The following is a 22174-nucleotide window of genomic DNA, read 5'->3' on the forward strand; positions in this document are numbered from 1 at the left end:
AACTGTGGAATTTAATGTTGATAGTGAACTTTCTTCAAAATGTTTTTGTCTTGATAACTCTCTTGTAGATCTTTATGGGGTCCTTGTTTAGATTATTGTTATTCATACATCCATATTTGAGTTGTCTAATAGTCAATTCTGTCTGATTTCTTTCAGATGACCCTTCCCCGCAGTCAATTCACATGTATGTTAATATCACTACAGTTACATAACAGATAGTGTCCTTGAAAAGTGATCCCAAAGAAAGTGACATTGGATTTCATGGAGTCACTTGAAACTACTGCAGGGGTGAAAAGCTCCACTGAGGGTCAGGACAGAAATGTTGCACAGAAAAAATGCACCTCAGAGGCAGCGCCGACTAAAAGGAGTCCATCAGTTGAATTGGAAGGAAAGAGGTGGCACCAACAACTGCAAGAAGGTCAGAGCAGAGACACATGTGGCTTCAAGGAAATGTCTGACTCAGGGAAATCACTGCAACTAGAAGATCAGCACTCCCAAACCCAGTCCACAAGCCATCAAGACTATGAGGTGTCTTCATATCCACCACAGTCCACAAAACAGTTTCCCATTGGCAGACAGAAAGCTGTAGGCTACTTAGTTTCAGCACAGTCCCCAGGACCCGCATCTCATAGGAAGTCCACCAGTTCACCTGAAGTCCAACAACAGTGCTCCCATTCAGGGATGGATCAGCAGTCAGAGACTGTGTGTAAGGTGGAACAGAAACCACAAAAGCCTGGGAAGTATGTTTGTGATTATTGCGGAAGGGCATGTGCCAAACCCAGCGTGCTTAAGAAACATATTCGCTCACACACCGGGGAACGGCCCTATCCATGTGTCCCCTGCGGGTTCTCCTTCAAAACCAAGAGTAATTTATACAAACACCGAAAGTCCCATGCTCACTTGGTCAAAGCGGGAACAGTGCCACTCTCAGAACTTGGTTCTTACAATGCCAACACAGACCAGGGGTCTTTTGAAGGGGAAGGAGAGTTATTCTCTGATGCTGAGCAAAGCACGGACACGGACGAGGACACTCTTAACGACCCGCTGCTGCTGCTGGACTCTCCAGCGGAGGGATCAGATAACACTGCTGTAAAAGTACTAAATCTCATTGCTCAGAAAAAGGGAGCCACGTCGATGTCAGCTCAGGATGGTTCATCCCAGCCCCAAGAAATCAATGCACCTCCTGCTGCCGCCGAGGCTAGCCGTGCAATTCAATCTTGCACGATCAAACAGCGGCTTGCACTTCGGCTGTCTGAAAAAAGAAGCAGCGACTCTGACCACAATCTGTCCCTCCCAAGTCAGTCTAGCAAGGGCAGCACAGACTCTGGCTACTTCTCGCGCTCCGAGAGTACCGAGCACCAGACTGGTCCACCGAACACTAACGCAAAGTCCTATCAAGAAATTATGTTCGGGAAGTGTTATAGGCCAAGCCCTAAACAGACAGCAGCTTTTGTGGCTTGTAGCACAGACAGTGAATATACTGGGAGACGCTCAGAGAAAGGTGTCTCCCGTGTTTTCACCCAAGAAAAAGACACAGTTGAGTCAATCAAAATAAACACAAAGTCATTCATGAGGGAAGAGGTAAAAGAACCCCTGTTAGACGCTGGCTCTGATGTGGGGCCTCTGATCAGAAGCAACTCAATGCCAACATCCTCAGCAGTGTGTCTGACTATGCCTCAAGCCCTCAGAGGCAGCCACTCATTTGATGAGAGAACAAGCACCGGGGGCATGAGGAGACTCAGGCGGCAAGCTGCTTTCGAACTCTCGGCACATGATGGCCACGCAGACACCGACAGCCATGGAAAGATGAACGAGAGTGGCATTTCACCCTCAGGATTGGAAATGGAAAATTACCCCTCTATGGCATCTAATATGAGCCATCAGCGACATGCAATGGAACTGGCAACACGGAAGCGTCGGAAAGAGAAGAGGGAGGAGGAAGATTTGCCAGTTCAATATGAGAGCCACCATGAACAGTGTGAAGAAATGTTTGATCCAAGCAAGGACTATGACTCAAAACAGGCTGCAGCGTGCATTATGTCATTAGGAAAGGGACATTCTTCAAGTATGCTAACACAGATGGACAGGTGTGACATGGACATATCAGTGAGCCTTGAAATGTCTGGTCGAAAAACTTTAGGGAATGTAATTTCTGTTATCCAGCACACAAACTCAATAAACAGGCCTCACTCTGAACAGTCAGAACCATACAAGTATCATGGGCAGAGACAGGAGAGTATTTCTTCATTTCAAGCTATGGAGGCAAGTGAATCATATGAGATGGAAAGGAGTGATAGTAGGCTGAGGCAATCATTTCAAATGGGCCCCAAACTTGTGCGGCAGCCCAACATACAAGTCCCAGAAATTAGGGTCACAGTAGAGCCTGACAGTCCAGAAAAAGCACCAGAGGTGCAGGTGAAGGAGCCAGAGAAGCACGTGGAGGAGTTTCAGTGGCCTCAAAGGAGTGAAACTTTAGCACAATTCCCTCCAGAAAAGCTCCCTCCAAAGAAGAAAAGGCTACGCTTAGCTGATATCGAGCACTCCTCTGGGGAATCTAGTTTCGAGTCTGCCTGCACCAGTCTCTCCCGCAGCCCGAGCCAAGACAGCAACTTATCTTATAGCTCCACCTTCTCCTTTGACAGAGAGGAGAGCTTGAAGTCAGTCTCTCCAGCCAGGCAGGATGAATTTGGCAAACCACTAGAGCTCTTAGCTGTGCCAGGGAGTGGGCACTCCCTCTCTGTGCTCAACCAGCGTCAACAACATGAAATGAGACGCTCCTCCTCAGAGCAGGCGCCGTGTAACTTGCGCAAGGAGTTCCCAGAGGTACGCAGCATATCATTTGACTATGGCAGTCTTTCTCCAACATCCAAAGTTAGACACGTGGACATCAGTGCTGGCCACTCGGCTGTGAGAGAGAGAAGGAGGGGAAACTTGGTGCGACAGGAGTCACTGAATATGGACACTGAGGCAACACAAGTCCCATCACAAGTGTTTCCTCAGTACCTCAGCAGCACCTCCCCTCCAATCACAGCAGTTGCTGTTCTGCCGCAGACTTTGCCAATATTTTCCACCGGGAATACATTTCCCCAGCTGTCACATCCGAGCCTGTTAGTTCCTGTAAGAATACAGACTCATGTGCCATCCTTTGGCAGTATCACATACACTTCAGTATCACAGATCTTTGACAATCAGTATGACAGTGTTAGCTCCACTACGTCCACTTCTCAGAATCAAACTTCACGTTTGTCTGGAAATCTTGATTCTCATAATGTATTATCTTATACCAGACCACCTTCAATGCACATCCTCAATGTTGAAGCCCTTGATTTGTCATCAGCTAAGCTCAAGACAGGCATCCCCCTCTCTCTGACCTCCAGAACTATCTCAACCACTAACGCCTCCAGTGGTGGTGCAAACAAACGGATGCTATCCCCTGCCAGCAGCCTGGACCTTTTCATGGAGGTCAAGCAGCAAAAACGTGTGAAAGAGGAAAGAATGTTTGGGCAGATAGTAGAGGAGCTGAGTGCTGTGGAGTTGGGAAAATGTAATTTGAGTGAAGAGAAGGGGCACAGGTCAGAGATGCAGGGTGCATCCACACCTCATGCTCAGGATGACTCACGTAGGAGTACATTTATCACACTTCAGCAGAAAGTGACAGAGGTCACTGACCACAGACTTGAGTCAGCTATGGAAAGTAGCTCCCTGGAAACCAGCTCACCTCCCTACTCCATGATATCAGCCAGCGAAGTGAAAGAAGTTGGCATGGAGAAACGAGTGCAGATGGATATGGTGGCACAGCTGGTTACCAGTCAAGACCTGATCTCAGACACAGAGCATTCAAGACGGTTATCTCAGTTTCCAAGTCTTCGCACGACGACAGGTGTGAGCTGGTGTTATCTCAACTACACCAAGCCGAGCTGCTCTCACAGCAGCGCCCCCTTCTCCTCTGTGTATGCCACCTGGTGTGTGAGTTCCCACAACCCAAACCCTCTTGAACTGAGTACCAGTGCTGTTCTGGCTCTACTGCGGTCCAAACAGAGGGGTGACAAGGTGATATACACTGTGGCCGCCATGTGTCAGCCTGGCACTGGGAAACTGGTTTCATCCCTCATCCTGTGGAGGCAGACCATGGAACAGGTGAGAAAATGATTCCATCTCTGCTTTGTTTCCAAAGCATATTACTGCCTTAAACAATCAAAAAAGAATATTTGTTCTGGACCTTTAGAGTAAAGCCCTATTTATTTATGCAATAACTGTCAAATATTTTGGCAGACGGTTCAGCCACTTTGTTGTTGGCAAATCTCTGGAAATAGTTTTCTTGCTGCTGATGTTATAAGCTTTGATTCCTCGCTTGCTCTGCATTTACCATTTGCAAAAAAAAGGTGTCTTGGCAGTGAAAATACTAGACACCAAAATGATATTAAAGTAAATATGTCTTGGCAATGTGATGATGTTCTCCATTGCATTGGTTTAGGCTGATAATATGTATATGAGACAAAAATCCTGTACTTACCTGTACTGGGTTTTTTCCCCCCCAGCAGCATCATAATTCATGTTTGCAAAACATGCTGTATAACGCCATGTGTGACATACAATATTGGAGGCATCACGTTACTTTGTCGATATGGTGTCCACTTAAAATGGATGTTAACAAAATGTTTGTTCATCTGATTCAGCTGCAGAGGAAACCGGAGCCCAAAGAGGTGGACATCACCTACGGGAAGAAGGTGAAAGACATAAGCTGCAGAGTGAAAACTACCAAGGAGGAGTGGAAAGAGAGGGAGGCTTCCACAACTCAAACAGTGCCAACACGCATTAAGATCTTCGAGGGAGGGTCAGTCAAGATATTAGTTATCATAACACTTGTCATTTCTGCTGACAGCAAGTACTGCAGCTATATTAGGATGTTACTGCAGACACTATCTATTCAGAACTGTTTTATGTATTTCTTCATGAGAAGACTGTATCTATCTTTCAGGTACAAGTCCAATGAAGACTATGTGTATGTCCGAGGCCGAGGTCGGGGGAAATACATTTGTGAGGAGTGTGGTATTCGCTGTAAGAAGCCGAGCATGCTGAAGAAACACATCAGGACCCATACAGACGTGAGACCGTACATCTGCAGGGTCTGCAACTTTGCTTTTAAAACTAAAGGTGAGCATTATTTAGGCTTAGAGACTAGAATGAAAAAGACTGGCTTTATAGATGAGACACAAGACTCCCTTTTTACAGTCTATCAGTGTTTATGTAGATTATTAAAAATGTGTGAAAAGAATAACACAAAAACCTGTGAGCACATCAGATGTTAAAAATACCATTTGCAGCAGCAGCAGAAACCACTCTGTAGTTTTTGCTGCTATTCAGAGGTACTACAGTGCAAAATCAGCAGCTCAGTTGCAACTTTCTGAGCTGGACGTGGCTCTCTTAGAACTGATCAGTGTAGTCTTGTCGTAGGAAAACTTAAGACTGTGGGGATGTGCGAGTACACAGTTTGGGTAAACAAATCTGCTCTTTTAAGAACAAATGCTGGTATTTTTCAGTGAAAAATGTAATACCAAAAAAAACCTTACTCAGTACTTGTTTTATCATTTTACAGGAAACCTGACTAAACATATGAAGTCAAAGGCACACATGAAGAAATGTCTTGAACTGGGAGTGTCAGTGACGATGGATGAGACGGAGATACAGGAACATTGTAAGATACTGACATATGTAATATTCTTGCACGTGTGAATTGTAGCAGAATAAATCCAACTAAACTGACGCGTTTGTCTTTTAAAGTGGACGACATCCAACAAGAGTCCAAGACAGAGGCCGTGGTCACAACCAAACACCAGTTCTCAGACGCCGACGACTCTGATGGCATGGACGAAGAAGTGGATGAAATTGACGAAGAGGATGATGAGGACGACGAATATGAGGGTGACTCCACGCCAAAGTTGCGTTCAAGAAGCACGAGTCCTCAGCCGTGTGGTGTTACGTCTCTGTCAGTCACAGCCACCGCCGCTATCCATGGCTATTCCCTCACCTCTCTGCCCGATGCAGATGTCCGCCAACAGACCTCTGGTAGAGGGACAGGCTCGGACCATCGACCTGTGCTTGCAACAGACCAGAGAGAGAAGTCCATGGATGAAGACTCTCTGACCATGCTGTCTCCAGACCAGGCCAGCTTCCTATTTGACCCCTACTCTTCTTGTCTGCTCTCTCCTGGTTGGGAGTCTCCCATCAGGGAACCCTCCCCTTCGCGCCTGCGTTACCCCTCCCCGAGGCGAGAACTCTCCCCGCGAGGTCGCTCCTCTCCCAGATGGGATACCTCTCCGCTGAGGCCTGGTTCGCCCAGCTTCACACCCATTCAGCACCTCTCTCCGGTCTCAATCGAACGACCGATGTCTCCTGGAACAGAGCTGGCTGGAAAGCGAGAATCCTCAATCAGAGGCCGGCAGAGAATTGTACTGAGGGCGGTTTCACCACGCAGAGGCTCGCACCAACACAAAGGCAGCGGTGATAAAACCAGACACCAGGCAAAGATGGAGATGGCTCAACAACAAGGAGCCTTTGAAATGGAAATGGTATGTAGCATGATGCGCTTTGCATTCACATCAACTATACCTCTGCCAAATAGGGTTTTAGTACTGTTTGTCAATTAGCAAGGTATCTCAAAAACCTGCAAACAAATTTGGATGATATTTGGTGGAAAGTTAGGTCATGGTCAAAGGAACAAGTGAGTAGGTTTTTCAAGTGATTCAGAATTTTTTGATATTTGTTTGTGGACTGTTACACTTTCCTGACTGGAAAAATGATCTATGATTGTCTATCACTATGTGGTATTTTCTTTGATAGACATATGTTGATGCACATGTGGATCCAAATGAAAGTATTCTAAACATTTTATTTATATCAATGACACATTTTAAAGGATAAGCCTGATGATAGTCTATATTTTTTAATCAAAAGACCAAAACCAACAATGAATTTATCTTAGTACAAAGTATGTGTTGCCTTAGTCTTATCGTTTAAAGGGTTGTGCAGTCGTGGTGGGGTATGTGTTCTCCAAGTGCTGTTTTTTACTTAATGCTGTGTTTCTCACAATTCTGCATTTTTGCTAACTGTAATATATTTTCACATGAGAAATTATCTTGGCAATGCTGAAACTGCTTCTAACGCTGCCAACATGTCGTTTCAGGATCAAAGGAGCAGTTTGGCTGCCAGTTTGCCTGGTGCTGGCAGTTCTCATCACCAGAACATCCTCAGCCACCTCCCTCTTCACTCCCAGCAGCAGGCCCACAGTTTGCTCCCCGTCGTTCCTGTCGGAGGGCTCCAGATGTTACACTCCCCGCCTTCCTCCAGCACTGATGTCACCCCCTCCTCGGCACCAAGCCCCCAGAGCAGTGAGGGCCAGCGTTGCAGCAGCAGGGAGGGATCTGTCCATGGGCTTGAGACGGAAGGAGAGGACATCAGAGGCCAGAACCAGCTGTCATCCCATCAGGCCGCTCAGGAGAAAAACCTCGACCCCGGCGTCAGGGAAAGCAGACAAGAGGAGTACGTCCAGACCTGCTTGAAAGCCATCGCCTCGTTGAAGATTACTACAGAAGACCCTCATTGAAATCCCTGTTTCTGTCTCCTTGATTTGATTCAGGAACAGAGGCCCCCTTGCTACACCTGCAACCTTGTCGTCCTCAGCCCTTTAGGCACATAACCTCATCTTTATCCCATTAGAGGCAATATAATAACACTTCCTCCTCTGGTCTTGCACATATTCCAGACAGCTCCTTTAAAATCTGAGTGGAGCTCAAACCTTCACAGTGAAGAAGAAACCCACCCTGTCTGATGTGCTTGTTAGAGACTCTTTGAAATGATTGGACGAGCAGCAGGATATCTTGCAAGGTGGAGAATCATTATTGGGTGCAGGTGCAATATGGAAAGATATTATGCTAATATGCCTTTGTTTGACATAGTAGTTTGCGTACAATTGCACATAAATTATATTTATGGATTCTGTACAAATGTCCTTAACATATACTCCTTCTTAGATGCATACAAACAGTGTATTTTACTGTATGTGTACTTTGAAAATAGACTGTTGTTTAATGTAATCATATCAAGGTGTGATGCAGTAGTGCAGTAAATAAAGACTATTTATAAGGGGAAAAAGTGTGTGTATTATGAAACAGTCTGACCAAATTTTAAGTAGACGCTTCTTGTGCAGTTTGGTGCTTCTGATCAAGCGGCAAGGGTCTGTGCCTTTATTTTGCTTTTCATCATTTTGTTATCAGAAGGTTGTTGTTGAATAAGGAAATATGTCAAGGTACTTTTATTCAGAAGTGTCTGCGCTGTCAGAGCGTTCGCTCAAAGGAAAGCTTTTTCTTTTTTGTTCCGTATGTTCTTCTGACACACGGATGCAGCTTGATTTATGTGAAACAATCTTAAAAAATGTTTCTTATGTTGCATTTTTCTTAATGTTGTGGTTTTTATCTTGGTAAAAATGCATGGGATTTGCTATTGCACAAAATAGAGGAAGTTAATATGTAATTATGAATACTGTAAGATGTATTTATATATTAGAACGTGAGCACTTATTGATACTGGTAAATATTTGACTACTATTTATATGGTATATCTGTACTTATGCAGCAGTGATGCAGTTATGCAGTGAGCCACGCTGGCATTGCTTTTGATCTCATGTCTTTGCTATGATTAAACAGCTTTTTTTTCTCTCTTATACAGATGACCATAAGCATTTTATGAGTTTTAACGATGCACTTTCATCCTTTCATCTTTGATGTTTAACTGACTTGGTCAGTGAAAATGGGGGAGTAAAACATGTTATGTTCTCTTGTGGTTTTGAAACATTCCAGTCGTATTTTCACATTTCTCATTTTGTAAAACATGTTGCACACAGATTCAAGGGGCTATGATGATCAGTCAATAGTGTGTTTTCTTGCATTTCACGTGTAACTGGATAAATCTTACTGTAAGTAATACTAAAGTAATGATGTTAACAGCGTGAGTTGGTTGACTATTACTGTGCTTCAGCTCAAAATGTAAGTAATCATTCACCAAATGCATTACTTCTTCTCTGTATATATACGTGTATTTTTATGATTTAAACTATTTTTGCAGTGTTGAATTCTGAAAACTTTTTATGCGGATTGTTTATATCTCTTTAAGAGGTAAAATGTCTGCAGCTGACGTAATGAAGGTTTAATGAGGGCGAAAATAGCACAGTGTTGATCGCTAACACCGTGTGTCTCATCTTTTTTAAAAAAAAAAGAGTGTATTCACATCTTCAAGTGGTTATGTTACCAGTTGGAGAATGGATTTCAAAATCACAAAACACTTTGTTCACTCATGTTTACATAAAAGAATTTTTAAAGGTGCACTGCTTTAATTTTGTTTCCCTTTCTGAAAATGTATGTAGCTTTGATTTCATGGTTATGTAATTTTATTTGTCGTGATAACGGTACAGAATGCTCATAAAATGTGAAGGGAAAGTGAAGGCTTCTATTTGCTTTGGCATACAGTATGTATTCAGATTGTGTTTGTGTTTTGTTTTTATTGTGTATTCATATTAACTGAACTGCATTGTGCCTCTCATGTCTATGAAATTCCCTGTAAAACACACAGAGGACAAATCATTTTACCTCTCCGCTAAGATTTTTTGAGGGAAAAAACCTCAGTAGCCAATCCGTTGTTTAGCTATTTGCATCAAAACTGGTTAGTCAGGACGGAGTGCCTCTTTTATGCTATGGGGACTTTATTGTTTGGTGCTCTACTTTTTCAGATTAAATTCAAAATTGTTTTAAAAGAATATACTTCTAACCCAATGATGTGTGTTGCAGCTTATTTCATGCTTTTAACTTTTATTCAAAATGGCTACCATACCTTTCCTCCTGCATAACTCACGGTTTGTTCAAATTAGAGCACACAAGGAAGGGTTTTCAGATGAAATCATTCACATTTTATCTCGAGGGGGAGTGTGGGAAAAAAAAAAAACATTGGAGAGACTCCTACCAGTGACATCCTATGGTGAAAAATCATTACTGCAGTCGTAACCTGGAACAAGAAAAATAAATGAATGCTTCCAAAAATAGTTCTCAACTTGTGGATAATATTCAACCATTTTAAGGTTGCGTCAAATTCAGCAAACCTCCACTGTGTATCAGCAAAACATACAGTGTACTGCACTGTGAGTAAATACTGCATATATTAAGCGAGGAAATGGCTGTGATCTTAGAGCACATTATCTTCTCTGGGTTGGGGTGGAGGTCTGTTCTAATTCTGGCCAATCAGAGAGACAGTTCATTTTTTTCTCTCCTGCTCAGTGACTAGGCCTGTCAGGCCCATTTGTTAGAATAATTATATGGCTGTTAACAGCATCCCAGCTTAAAATAAAATTAGTACTGCATTGGTTTAAAGCAGCAGAGGCATCACATAAAATGGCTGCTGAAGATCTTAAAAGAAAAACCTTTAAATGATGAAGCATTTGATTGTACTCTAGCTACTGTATGTCACACTCTGAGGTAAATTCCTGCTTAAATTACAATCAAAGGAGGACTATGGGTTGTTTTTGTAAGTGGGGTGTCCTGAACAGAGACAGAGACATACAGTACCTCTGTCCTCCCTCTCTCTGCTCAGTGTGAGCCGTGCTCCTCTGGTTTATTTTGAGGTGGTCTTATCACAGCTGTTGTATCTGTGGTGGCAGCCTGTCCAAGCCCTTCGACACTCTTCCTTTTCCCTCTCTGGCCCTTGGTCCTGGTAAGACCCTGTTTGCTCGTTACCCTGTTTCTTCAGCGACATTTACACTTAAATAACCTAAAAATAATCTTAAATTCTGTGCTTGGGATGGTTTCCAAACCTCTTCTTATTCTTAAAAGGTACTAATAACTGTTTGTTTGAATTTGATGAAGAGTTAAATCAGTTGAGACTTGCCTGTGTCACATGTTAACAGAGTGGAGAGAGATTCATTTTATTTAAGAGAGACAAGGCTTCTCTTTTTAATTCATTTCTCTGATTGTGCACGACCACTGTTGTTTCCTTGGACAGTGAAGAAATCACTAATGCCTTTTCCTACAGTCATATATTTTTAGTTGAATTTCCATTTGGATAGCTGCCTCCTTTAAAAATATTGAATGTAGATGGGGTCACTTATGTAATACCGATATTTCTTTTATTTGAAATGCAGCTTTTGTATGCACAACCACTGACATTGACATCAATAAGAGTGGATTAGAAATAAATAAATAACTTGCCCATATTAAGAAGTTCCTAAAATAGCCTGTGGGGTCTGGAACAGGTGCCATGTGCTCTGCTTGTCAAAGCACAGGCAGTGTGAAGGCTGCACTAATTTTATGCACGTAAACAGGCTCCGGCTGTGCGCCTCTACAACACAAGACAAACAGGCACTAAGGCACTGTGTAACTTAATTTCAATCACTGCGGTACACTAATAAGCTTTGTTATCACTTTAATTGACTGGGGCTGAATCACTTCTTAGTCAAAAAAGGGGACATTCTCCTGAATTTGCATGTCTTAAGAGTAAAGCACAATATGCTGTCAAGACCAAGGAAATACTCTGTGTCTGTAGCAGCTACAATTATTTAAAAAGGCTAATCTAATGTTTCTCACTGAGCCCTTCAGTAAAGAATATACAGCTGTTTTTGATGCCTTGCTCAAAGGCATAACGGTGGTACCTGCTAAGGGAGTGAGTGGTGATTAAACAACATTTTAATTATCGATTAATCGTTTGGTCTATAAATTGTCAGAAAATAGTGAAAAATACACAAAGATACTCAGTTTACTGTCATATATCACATAGAAAAGCAGTATATTCTCACATCTCAGAAGCTGGAACCAGCAAATGTTTTGCATTTTTGCTTGAAAAATGACTAAAAGGATTCAATCATAATAGTTGGTGATTAATTATCCGCCTTTCGACTAAGTGATTAATCAACTAATTGCTGCAGCTCTAATGTGCAAAAGGCTAATATCGATTTATCAGTCTAGCTATATAGGTCTTCTTCACGGTTACAGTAGGAAAAGCACAGGTGTAAAAAATGTAATTAATGATGGCTGAATTCCATTTAGCTGCTTCAGTTTCAGGGTCCTGGTATTGTGCATGGCTCACTGTCATGTTTTACTGGGACACTTAAATAGAATAGAGCCATCGTTACTGTTATTAGTAACACCTGTGTGACAAGTCAAAATGTCCGCTGTGAAAAAGGCCTGTTGCAAAGCTTTTTATACGGCAATATAGCCTGAACTTAGTAAATCTACCTTCATTTAAACAGAAGTTTATTGAGTTAAGCATTATTCAAAGCCTTCAAAGAGCAATGATGAAGTAACTAAGACACATTAGCAACCACTTTGGAGAAGGCATTGATTTGATGAGACACTGTTTGGTTGGACTCGGCCGTTTTCATATTAACATTCATACAGACAATCAGTCCGGAGGATTGACAGTGGAGCAGTGAAAAGTTATCTGTCTTTCGTCCTCTTTCTGCTAAATGAACTCACAAAATCGAGTTCACCTGTGAAAACAGGTCAGAGTTTATCATAAGAGACTAATCCTTTGGATAACAACACCAGGATGAGATGAATATCACTATCATTCCTCAGGTTCATTACAGAAACCAACTGTTTCCCTCTCAGTACTAGCTCAGAATAATGGAGGCTTGTCAGGAGAGCAGCCCTGCACCCATGGGTCCGGAGGCGTCGCCAGCCGAGGGTCGGCACATTGACCTGACAGAGGACCTGGCCCAGCAGCTGGAGGACATCATTAGCACCTACCAGGCTGCCGAGATTCCCGCTGAGCCAGAGGACACAGAGGAGGTCACAGCCGTCAAAGAGGCAGACACCCGCAAGGACCAGAAACTGGAGAAGAAGATGCTCAAAAATCTAGGTGTTTTGTTTTTTGTTTTATTGATTTTAGCTGAGGTGGGTTTCATTCTGCTCAGTTAGCAAAAGTCCAAGTTGTACTGAAAGTGATAGGTGTGTAAGCAGAGCTGTAATGCGTGTAAGTGCATCCATCTGCAACAGACGAGCAGGTAAAATAGTATTTCCACATGCCTTTTATAGTTGGCCTCAGTTGACTCTGGTGCCAATATGATTTTTCACTGTATTCCCGGGCACGCATACCAAAATAATTTCTCTGATGAATAACTTTATATTTACATATCAGTGTGCGATAAATCTGATTAACCTCGTGCTCTGGGGTAATTAAAATAAATGAAGCCTGCTTTGACTGACGTGTGATGTTTAACTTGTGTGAAATTCTCTGTGGCTGTTCAGGGAAGGAAGCCATGCTGCTGATGCAAAGTTTGAACAAACTGAACACTCCAGAACAGAAACTGGAAGCCATCATCAAGAAGCACGCTGAGCTGGTGAGTGGATGAAGATAGAAAATTGGAAAGAGAAAAAGAAGAAGTGGCATGTATCTTTATCTTTATGGGTATGTGGGGGATTTTTCTGTATACTTCTGCAGCTGGAGGAGCATCGGAGTGATCAGAAGCAGCTGAAGGTTCTGCAGAAGAAGCTGCTCCAAGTGATGAAGGAGAAGGACCAGCTGCAGAGCGAGCACAGCCGGGCCGTGCTGGCTCGCAGTAAACTGGAGGGACTCTGCCGAGAGCTGCAGAGGCACAACAAGACCTTAAAGGTACTTTGGCTACTGTTGTTTTTCGCTCTTCATGTAGTAGTGGAATTATAGGTAGTATCATTTAAGAATAACTAAACAAACCATGGTCTCTAATCTGAGCTACTTGCCATTTGCTGTTTGTCAATTTTTGGTGCCGGGTGTTGTAACCATTTGTTGTGCTCTGCAGGAGGTGACATCAGCTGGCATCAAAGATCAACCGTTATGTCAAAGCTTCAGGATTTGACCTCTTAAACTGCCACAACTCATGTTGTGAAGCATGAGTGTTGTTCAAACCAGCACAATTAATTTCTAATTCTCGGGGAGCTCCTATAGTTTACAAAGATACAGGGGGAAATGCTGTTTCTTCAAAACATGAAGTGCACTTTATACTGACTTCTATAACATTTACAAGAATAACTAGCTGAATCAATGAGTTGATTAATCAATTAGCCGATTGAGAAAAAGTTATTCAACTATTTTGATCATCAAATCATCATTTAAGTGACTCTTCTAGCAAAAATGCTAAACATTATCTGATTATAGCTTCTCAACTGTGATGAGTTCCTGCTTTTCTTTGTCTAATGTGACAGTAAACTGAGTATATTTTGGTTAGTTGGGCAAAATAAGCAACTTGAATACATCATCTTGGCTTTTGGAAATTGTAGAAGGCATTTTTCACTATTTTCTGACATTTTATTGAAAAAACGAGCAGATTATTCATCGATGATGAAAATAATAATTTGTGGCTGTCAGTTTTGACTTAACTCTTAGCTCCCAGTATGGCTGCCTATTGGATCAGTAGCTAATTAGCTGTGAATCTGGAGATGTGGAACGACAAAACAGGATGTTCAGTTGTAGGTGGGAAAGAAACAGTGGGTATAACCAGAGCTGATGTTTTACTAAATTAACTTTACAGATGTCACTGTTGCATAGACACCTGGTTGTTGTGTAAAATCAGAGGACAAGCTAAAGATTCCCCTAGCTCTGTGTCACTGTGCTAATTGCTAACTGTGCATCCCTGAAATGCAGGAAGAGACCCTGCAGAGGTGCAGAGAGGACGACCTGAAGAGGAAAGAGATCACCACCCATTTCCAGGGGACACTGACTGAGATTCAAGTCCAAATCGAGGAACACAGCAACCGCAACACCAAGCTGTGCCAGGAGAACAGCGCCCTGGCAGAGAAACTGAAGGGGCTCATTACGCAATATGACCAGCGAGAGGCGGTATTGATCCTGCCACATACTGAGCACACACAGGTTCAAAACAGTCACACATAGTTCAAAAGTGATTTTGTAAACCTCAATCTACATGCAAACCTTCCTGACACGACCTGAACTGTAGTTATATAAAACCTCACACATCTGGGCCTCGGTGCCAGTTTCAAACACGTGAATTATTTGCACATTTCACCCAAGTCTTACATTTATTAGTTACAGTATTTCAGTTTTATGTTGCCAAAGCTCCCTGAGCAAGAAATGAAACAGCACTCTGTGTGAAAATGACTCATAAATTCACATGAATGTCTTCCAGAACCTGGAAAAGGTCTTCAAACACAGAGACCTGAAAGAAAAGCTGCTGGAAACCAAACTCAAGCAGGCAAACATGCTACTGAAGGAAGCCGAGGAGAAGCACAAGCTGGAAAAAGAGCTTGTACGTTTTGTGTATCAGATTTGTATCAGAGTGCTACAAGCAATTGAATAACAATGATATTCTAATCCCCCTAATGCTCATTTTCATGGAACATTTTAATATTCCACAGCTACTAAAACAGGCGGCAGAGTATAAATTGAAAGTGAAGGCCATGAAGGAGCAAGAAGTCGATTTGAAGACCCAGGTACAGTAACAGGGCATCATGGGTAAAAAAAAGGTTTGTTTTTCCTACCTATCTAGAGGCATGTATAATGTTTTTCTCACTGTTTCTCCTCAGCTCGACATGTACTCCAAGAAGTTTGATGAATTCCAAGGCTCGGTATCAAAGAGTAACAGTGTCTACAGCAGCTTCAAACAGGACATGGACAAAGTAAGAACGGTTTCACACAATGTTTGAAGTCAGCTTCATGATATTTGTTATATTATTTAGTTTATCTGCAAATAAAAATATGATGAAAACATGAATAAGAGTCAAAAATCCCATGAGATTTAAACTACCACAAATCTGACAACCTGTATAATCCTACACTCTATTGTGGCAGCTATTTTTAGAAGTGGCTTTGATTGCATACTATTTAACGTGATTTCTTTTTGTTTTTGTGGTGTAGATGGCCAAGAAAATGAAAAAGCTGGACAAAGAGTGTCAGTCATGGAAGACTCGCTTTGATGGCTGCAACAAGAGTCTCCTTGACATGGTGGCAGATGTAAGAAACATTTTTCTTCAGTCATTTATAGCCCAAATCAAGGATCTGGTTGTTTGCCATGAATGTAAGACACACCAGACGGCATCTTTTTATTAGAAAAGACAACCCCACTTGTCCCCATTTTAACCAACATGTTCCATGCATTTTAATATTTTACAGAAAGCAATAAAGGAAAAGGAGTTTGAGCTTGTCACCATCAAGAACCAGAAGCTTGAGAATCTGTGCAGGGCTTTGCAAGAGGAGAGGAAGAGTCTTTATGAGAAGGTGCAGGGAGCTGGAAGTCAGCCAGACAGCAACACTACTGAGCCAACGGAGAAGGAGGGCCCCGAGGTGCTGGAGACCCCTCAAGTCCCTAAAGATGATCACCCCGTCCAGAGTACTGCAGCCCCTGCTGCTGCTGCCCCCACAGAAACTCCACTGACCAAGGAACTGGCTAAACTGAAGACTGAGCAGGCCCGTCTGAAGGAGATAGCCAGTTCTTTCACAATCTCTCACGTTGTACCCACAGAAACAGTCATTAGCCAATCACAAGGACTCTCTGAGGGCGTCCAGGAGCCAGAGAAGAGCCACATAGAGGAGAGCAACCTCCAGGAAGTGGCGGAGGATGGATACCAAGAACAGAAAGATTTGGAAATGGAGTCAGTTGATTAATGCTGCAACTACTGTCAAAAAGATATCTGGTGTCATGTGAGATTCATAGCAATAAAAAGAAAAATGCTGGCTTTGTGTTCCGTGTCTGATCCTGATATGTTAAGATTTAAGAGAACATTCATTTTAGCACCTGGCAACAGGCTTACCGCTAAGCAGTTTTATGCCTTTTCTAACACACAGAACAAGAGGTAAAGAACATTTTGATGCCCTTTCCTTATTTCCTCCATACAGACCTTTAGAGCTGTGAAGTGGAGAGAGCTATTTCGGCCGCCCCCATAATGGCTGTAAAATTCCCATTCATTTTCTCCATATGCAGCGTTGTGTGACTCACTTCCACGGCTTAGATCTGCATAATAGAAAATATCTGGTTCTTTGATACAAAGGTACAAGACTGTGTACATAAAGAGATAATGTAATAAGTTAACTACGACTCCCGAGGCGCAGGTTCATTTAGTATTGCATTTCGAAAAGGCTGAGGGACTCACAGGAGAAAAATTGAAGCAGCAAAAGATGGGTCAACCTCCAAAAAGACTAGATCCTACATTTCCCACAACACAACCAATATCTTCTTCTTAAACCCTCCCATCCCGTCTGGTAACAGCCCTTCTTTCAAACTTGACACCCCCAGTTTTTAACATAGGCGGTCTGTAATAAATGTGTTGTCTCCAATCTGAGATAACTCAAGTGAAGTCACCCGAGTAATCTTCTGACGAAGCTCGCTCCAGAGTCACATAAAACATTATACAACCATTCTCACAAGCTGAGTAGTACTCCTCATGACTAGTAAACCGATCTTCATGTGTGAAATCAGTGGAGTGCCCCTTTAAACCCAGTGCAACAGCAAGTCTTGTTTTCCCGTTCGACCAGAGTGGACTTGGAGAGAAAGCAGAGACTGTGTCACTCCGGTGCACTGATAAGAAGTTGCATATCTTATGAAACTATTACAGCATCACATTCAAACAGGAAATGGCTAAAAGAGCAGACCGGACTGCAGTCTCTTATGTGAAAGCTCTCACAGCTTTTGTTGAAAATGGAAAAGCTCTGCTGGACCTCGCCGAGAAGGAGAGCAGGGAAGGTAGGCAGCATTTTGTGCGGCCAGACAAGTGCACATAAAAATAGACATGCTGCAGACGCCGTGTTCTGCAGTTGGCAGGCGATTTATGGTTGTACCATGAGTGGGGGCCTGTCAATCATTAGACTCAAAGAATGAGCCGAAATGGACTGTTACACACTAACTTCATTTACTTTATCTCACAAAGGCTCTTACCAGGAATTCATCAGGCTGAAAATCTGCATGGAGCGAAAACAGTCACTGCTGGGTCTGATTGAAGCTGGCGCAGCTTTGTACAGAAGGTTATCAGCAGTACCCACAATATATGAACTGCCTATAAAAGCTTTTAAATCATTTTACAGCTACTGTAAAAATATATTTCTAAAAAGTAAATAGATCTATGAGCTTCATGGAACCACATATTCAGCTTTGCACTCTAAGACATGCAAAGTTGTTTACTTCTATTCTTTCTAATTTCACAGTTTCTCAGTTAAGAGGAAAAAAGAGGCAGAGGACGTATGGAGAAAAAACAATCAGTAAGTGCTAGAGTTTAAACAATTAGTCTATTAATTCATTAGTTCATCAACAGACGATGAATTGGCTACTATTTTGAAAATCAATTAATTTTCAAAATAGTTTTTTCAAATATTTTTTCAATCAGAAATGCCAAATAAACTTCATACTTGTGATAATTGCTGTTTTTCTGTGATAGTAAATCAATAATTTTGTTTTGGTTTTGGACTGTTGATCAGACACAACAAGCTCTGTAAAGACATCAGCTTTAGGAAATTGTAATGGGCGTTTTTCATCATTTTCAGGCCTTTTATATACCAAACGATTACTCAGTTAATTGAAAAAACAATAGGCAGATTAATCGATAACGAAAGTAATAGTTAGTTGCAGCCCAAGTTAGAGTAAAGAAAATATGTTTTCTTTTTAATGAAGCAAGTCCCACTGTCTCCGAGCATTTGCACCCAAAACTTCCAAACAAAATTACAAAGTGAGGAAATGATGAATGACAAATGAGATGAAAATATATTTCTATACATTTTACTCTCTGAATTACAATGGCAAAAACTAGAGAGGATCCAGACTCACTCACGCCTCCAATACTATCGTAGCGGACACCCTGACATAGTAAAAATCTGTTGAGAAACTCCTGATTGTGCAACAGTAAATAGTAAACCTCCCTATGCATTCATTCATTTCATTCAGAAGATAACTCACAGTCCCTAAAAACTGAAACAATCGTTTCAAACAAAAGCTTTCTTGTATGACTTATCCAGCTGTGCTGCTTTACGGGACGCTGTGCAGGACTTTCTGGAACTAGAAGTGAGTTACTGAAATAACAAATACTTTCAAAAACATTCTTATCAGTGCCATTGTCTAAGCATTTAGTTTTTTACAGACTGTGACTGATGTAACACAGGTGCAGTGGGATGCCTTTCTGCAGCGTTTGGATGATGAGTTACAACTGAGTGCTGAAATACTGGATGGGGACCATCAGTCAAAATGTATTTCACCAGATACATTTCTCATCGATGCCAGAACCGAAGAGCAAGTTTGATGCATTTCCTTCAACACGTGACTTGTTAAGAAATTAAACACTGTACTAGTTTATATATTACATTATCTATCATCGGTTTCTGTGTGTTTTACAGGACAGTGACACTAGAGAAATATCTTGGGAAAGGTAAAAAGACCCTGCTGGTGTTAATCCGTCAGTTCTCCTGTCTACTCTGCCGTCTCCATCTTAAAGATCTGGAGAAGAATCAGGTACAGAACACTGGAAAGTTAATGTTATGACAGATACTACAATAGACTGCAAAATACAAAGTATTACAAGATAGATTTTAAGGCAACATCATGTCTCTGTCAGTGACAATATATGAAAGGTTCCATTACACAATATCTTATGAACATATGGTAAAATAAATAATAGAATTCATGTTTGTTCTCAGCATTCAAAAACAGACGTTTAATCCTCTATAATGCTGCTGTACTACAATGTGAGTTTTACTTTCATGCCACAAATGACTTTGCATAGAAGCAGTTATTTTAGATTTAAATACATAATATAAATAAATGTTCTGAAATTTAAAAAAAAAAAAAGTTGTTGAATAAAACACCCACTGCCTACCGCCTACACGGTTTCTACTGTATTGAGTTCAGATGTTCATTATGTTTATAAAATTGATAAAAGTTCCTTTTCCTATACTGGGTTCAAATTGGTACAAATCTCATCCAGGATAAGAAACAATTTTTGAATATAGTCCGTGTGACTGAACATGTATTAATATATGGTTGCTTGAATATACAGTACAATGACCATGTCTGTAATTATGTTTATAAGCAGTTAAAACATGATGATGTGCACATTATTTGGTTTATTTTCTGTTTTTATTTCTTTTTCTCCTTAATGAAATGTTCATGACTGTCAGAAATGTAAGGATTTAATATGCAGTTTGGAGCATTATCTTCTGGTTATATGTTTGGAAGTTAATGCAATGTTCTGTTGCGTGCTGTATGTTCATGATTGCATCAATTCTGATTCAATAATTTCTGAGTTTAGAGTTCAGCATAATCACAGAGCAAAAACTGGAGAGCATCCAGTCACGCTCCTCCTCCGGCTGCCAGAAAACTTAGCAGCAAATTAATCTGACCAAGTCAATAGTGCAGAGTTATTCTCAGAGGGAGGCACAGTCAATCTCTAAAATCAACTTCAAACAGTTGATTTTAGAAAAATCGCAATGCAATATTTGGCATGGCTTTTTGAAGTTATAATTCTCATTTTAAACCTTGCATGTTCTCTCCTAGATATGACTATTTAAGGTTGCCATCACATCTATGAATCTAGATTGGATCTATTATTATTCCTAATTATCATCTTTTATCTCAGTTTTTAAATACAACATGTCACATATCACATTTTGTCTCTGTATATGACATTGTTTTTCAGAGTTCCCTGGATGCAAACTTAATTGAAGTGGTGGTCATTTCATTTGGATGTCAGGAGGGAGCTTCACACTGGCTGCAGGAGACTGGCTGTCACTACGACATGCTGTTGGATCCTGATAGAAAGGTCAGAGGTCAATGCCAGGCGACAATAATAAAGAATGCACACTTCATACTTTATATATACTTAAAACTAGCAGTTAACTCTTGGGTGTTGCAGATATACGCTGCATTCGGCCTGGGAGCGTCTCTGAAGAAAGTACTAAACTTCAGCAACATGCTGCTCTATGCTGAATATGTGGTGGACGATATGGAGTTTCCAAGAGGGCTTCCATCGATTCAAGACGACATGTTTCAGGTAAAATTATGCTCGCTTCAAGTGCAGACGTTTGAGACGGCAGCAGCAGAACTTGATGTGCCCTTGTGTAAGGCATCTGAAGTCCCTATTCTCCAGTGAAACTTTAACCAACAAATAACAACAATGGGCAGCTCATGAAATTCTCTAATCACCAATTGTTTTTTTTAAAACAATTTTGTTTGTTAAATGTTTCCCATGATCATTTTAGTTTTTACATCTACACAGAAAGTTTATTAAGGTTCATATATACTTTTGGTTTATTTTGTATCCTTTGTATTTTTCAGCTGGGAGGCGACTTTGTTTTGGACGAACATGGGAGGGTGCTGTTCTCTCACTGCTGCCAGAGTCCCATAGACAGACCGTCAGTGGAGGACATTTTATCTGCACAGTGAAGTTTGCAACTCCTTAATGTACGACACAGGTTAATTAAAAGAGAACAGAAACAGGGGATGTCAGCTGATAAACTACCAGAGTGATTGCCAGGCCAAGCTGTAAACTGATCAATATTGTGACAATCAGCTTTAAGCAACACATTACAAGGTATGTACATGATATGTCCAATAAAATGTCACTGTACAATTAAACAAGTCTATAATAAAATTGATTGAGCTCACTTTGTAAAGAAAATCTAATTAAAAACATGAATCTCTTGATGTATGATGTAGAGCATGGTCCTATGGTTCCTGGCTATAGGTTTATACTGTAATTTCACTGTCAATTATTTCTCATTGGTTTACACTGTGGACAGTTTAGGTCAGTGTGGTATAATGTGTGACCATCCAGCTTCCTCTTATGTTCTTGCTTCACTGCCACATATAGAAGGGGTGGACAAAACAATAGGAACAGACAACAATTTAATGCAATCCAATGGAAAACCCCTACAACTCATCTTAACTTTGTATAGCTCATAAAGGCGTGGAGACTGCAGATTGTGCTGTTGTTGCACTGGGTTATCTTTGCAGGTGTTCCTATTATTTTGTCCACCAAGATCTTTCGTCCTATCCCAACAGCACACATTAATATGACAAAATCAATATTGCACTGCACTAATATACTATAAGTAGATAAAATAGTGAAAAATGCACATCACTCCAAGGTGACGAGATATTCAGTTTACAATTGTAGACAATTTTGTAATTTTTTCTTACAAAATGATTAATAAATTACCAAAGTAG

At 41.3% G+C, this 22174-nt stretch overlaps 3 protein-coding genes across 3 annotated transcripts; all 3 read left to right on the forward strand.

Annotated features, from left to right (window-relative positions):
* Window positions 1–261: 261 nt before the first annotated feature.
* hivep2b (HIVEP zinc finger 2b) lies at window positions 262–7603 on the forward strand. Its single transcript, XM_070920363.1, has 6 exons — window positions 262–4137; window positions 4677–4834; window positions 4979–5154; window positions 5597–5695; window positions 5782–6569; window positions 7184–7603. The coding sequence occupies exons 1-6, from the start codon at window positions 262–264 to the stop codon at window positions 7601–7603; spliced, it is 5517 nt and encodes a 1838-aa protein (XP_070776464.1).
* A 3095-nt stretch (window positions 7604–10698) lies between these two features.
* On the forward strand, window positions 10699–16700 carry txlnbb (taxilin beta b). The gene is made up of 10 exons (XM_070920169.1): window positions 10699–10755; window positions 12648–12897; window positions 13287–13378; window positions 13480–13650; window positions 14659–14853; window positions 15161–15280; window positions 15390–15464; window positions 15558–15650; window positions 15889–15984; window positions 16144–16700. Exons 2-10 carry the CDS (start codon window positions 12663–12665, stop codon window positions 16633–16635), a joined length of 1569 nt encoding a protein of 522 aa, XP_070776270.1. The 5' UTR covers window positions 10699–10755; window positions 12648–12662; the 3' UTR covers window positions 16636–16700.
* A 901-nt stretch (window positions 16701–17601) lies between these two features.
* On the forward strand, window positions 17602–21439 carry LOC139297943 (prostamide/prostaglandin F synthase-like). The gene is made up of 7 exons (XM_070920755.1): window positions 17602–17710; window positions 18951–19018; window positions 19116–19243; window positions 19348–19462; window positions 20646–20768; window positions 20862–20999; window positions 21284–21439. The coding sequence occupies exons 1-7, from the start codon at window positions 17602–17604 to the stop codon at window positions 21389–21391; spliced, it is 789 nt and encodes a 262-aa protein (XP_070776856.1). The 3' UTR covers window positions 21392–21439.
* The last annotated feature ends 735 nt before the right edge of the window (window positions 21440–22174 follow it).

The sequence above is a fragment of the Enoplosus armatus genome, chromosome 15 (genome assembly GCF_043641665.1).
Source record: "Enoplosus armatus isolate fEnoArm2 chromosome 15, fEnoArm2.hap1, whole genome shotgun sequence".
NCBI lineage: Eukaryota > Metazoa > Chordata > Actinopteri > Centrarchiformes > Enoplosidae > Enoplosus > Enoplosus armatus.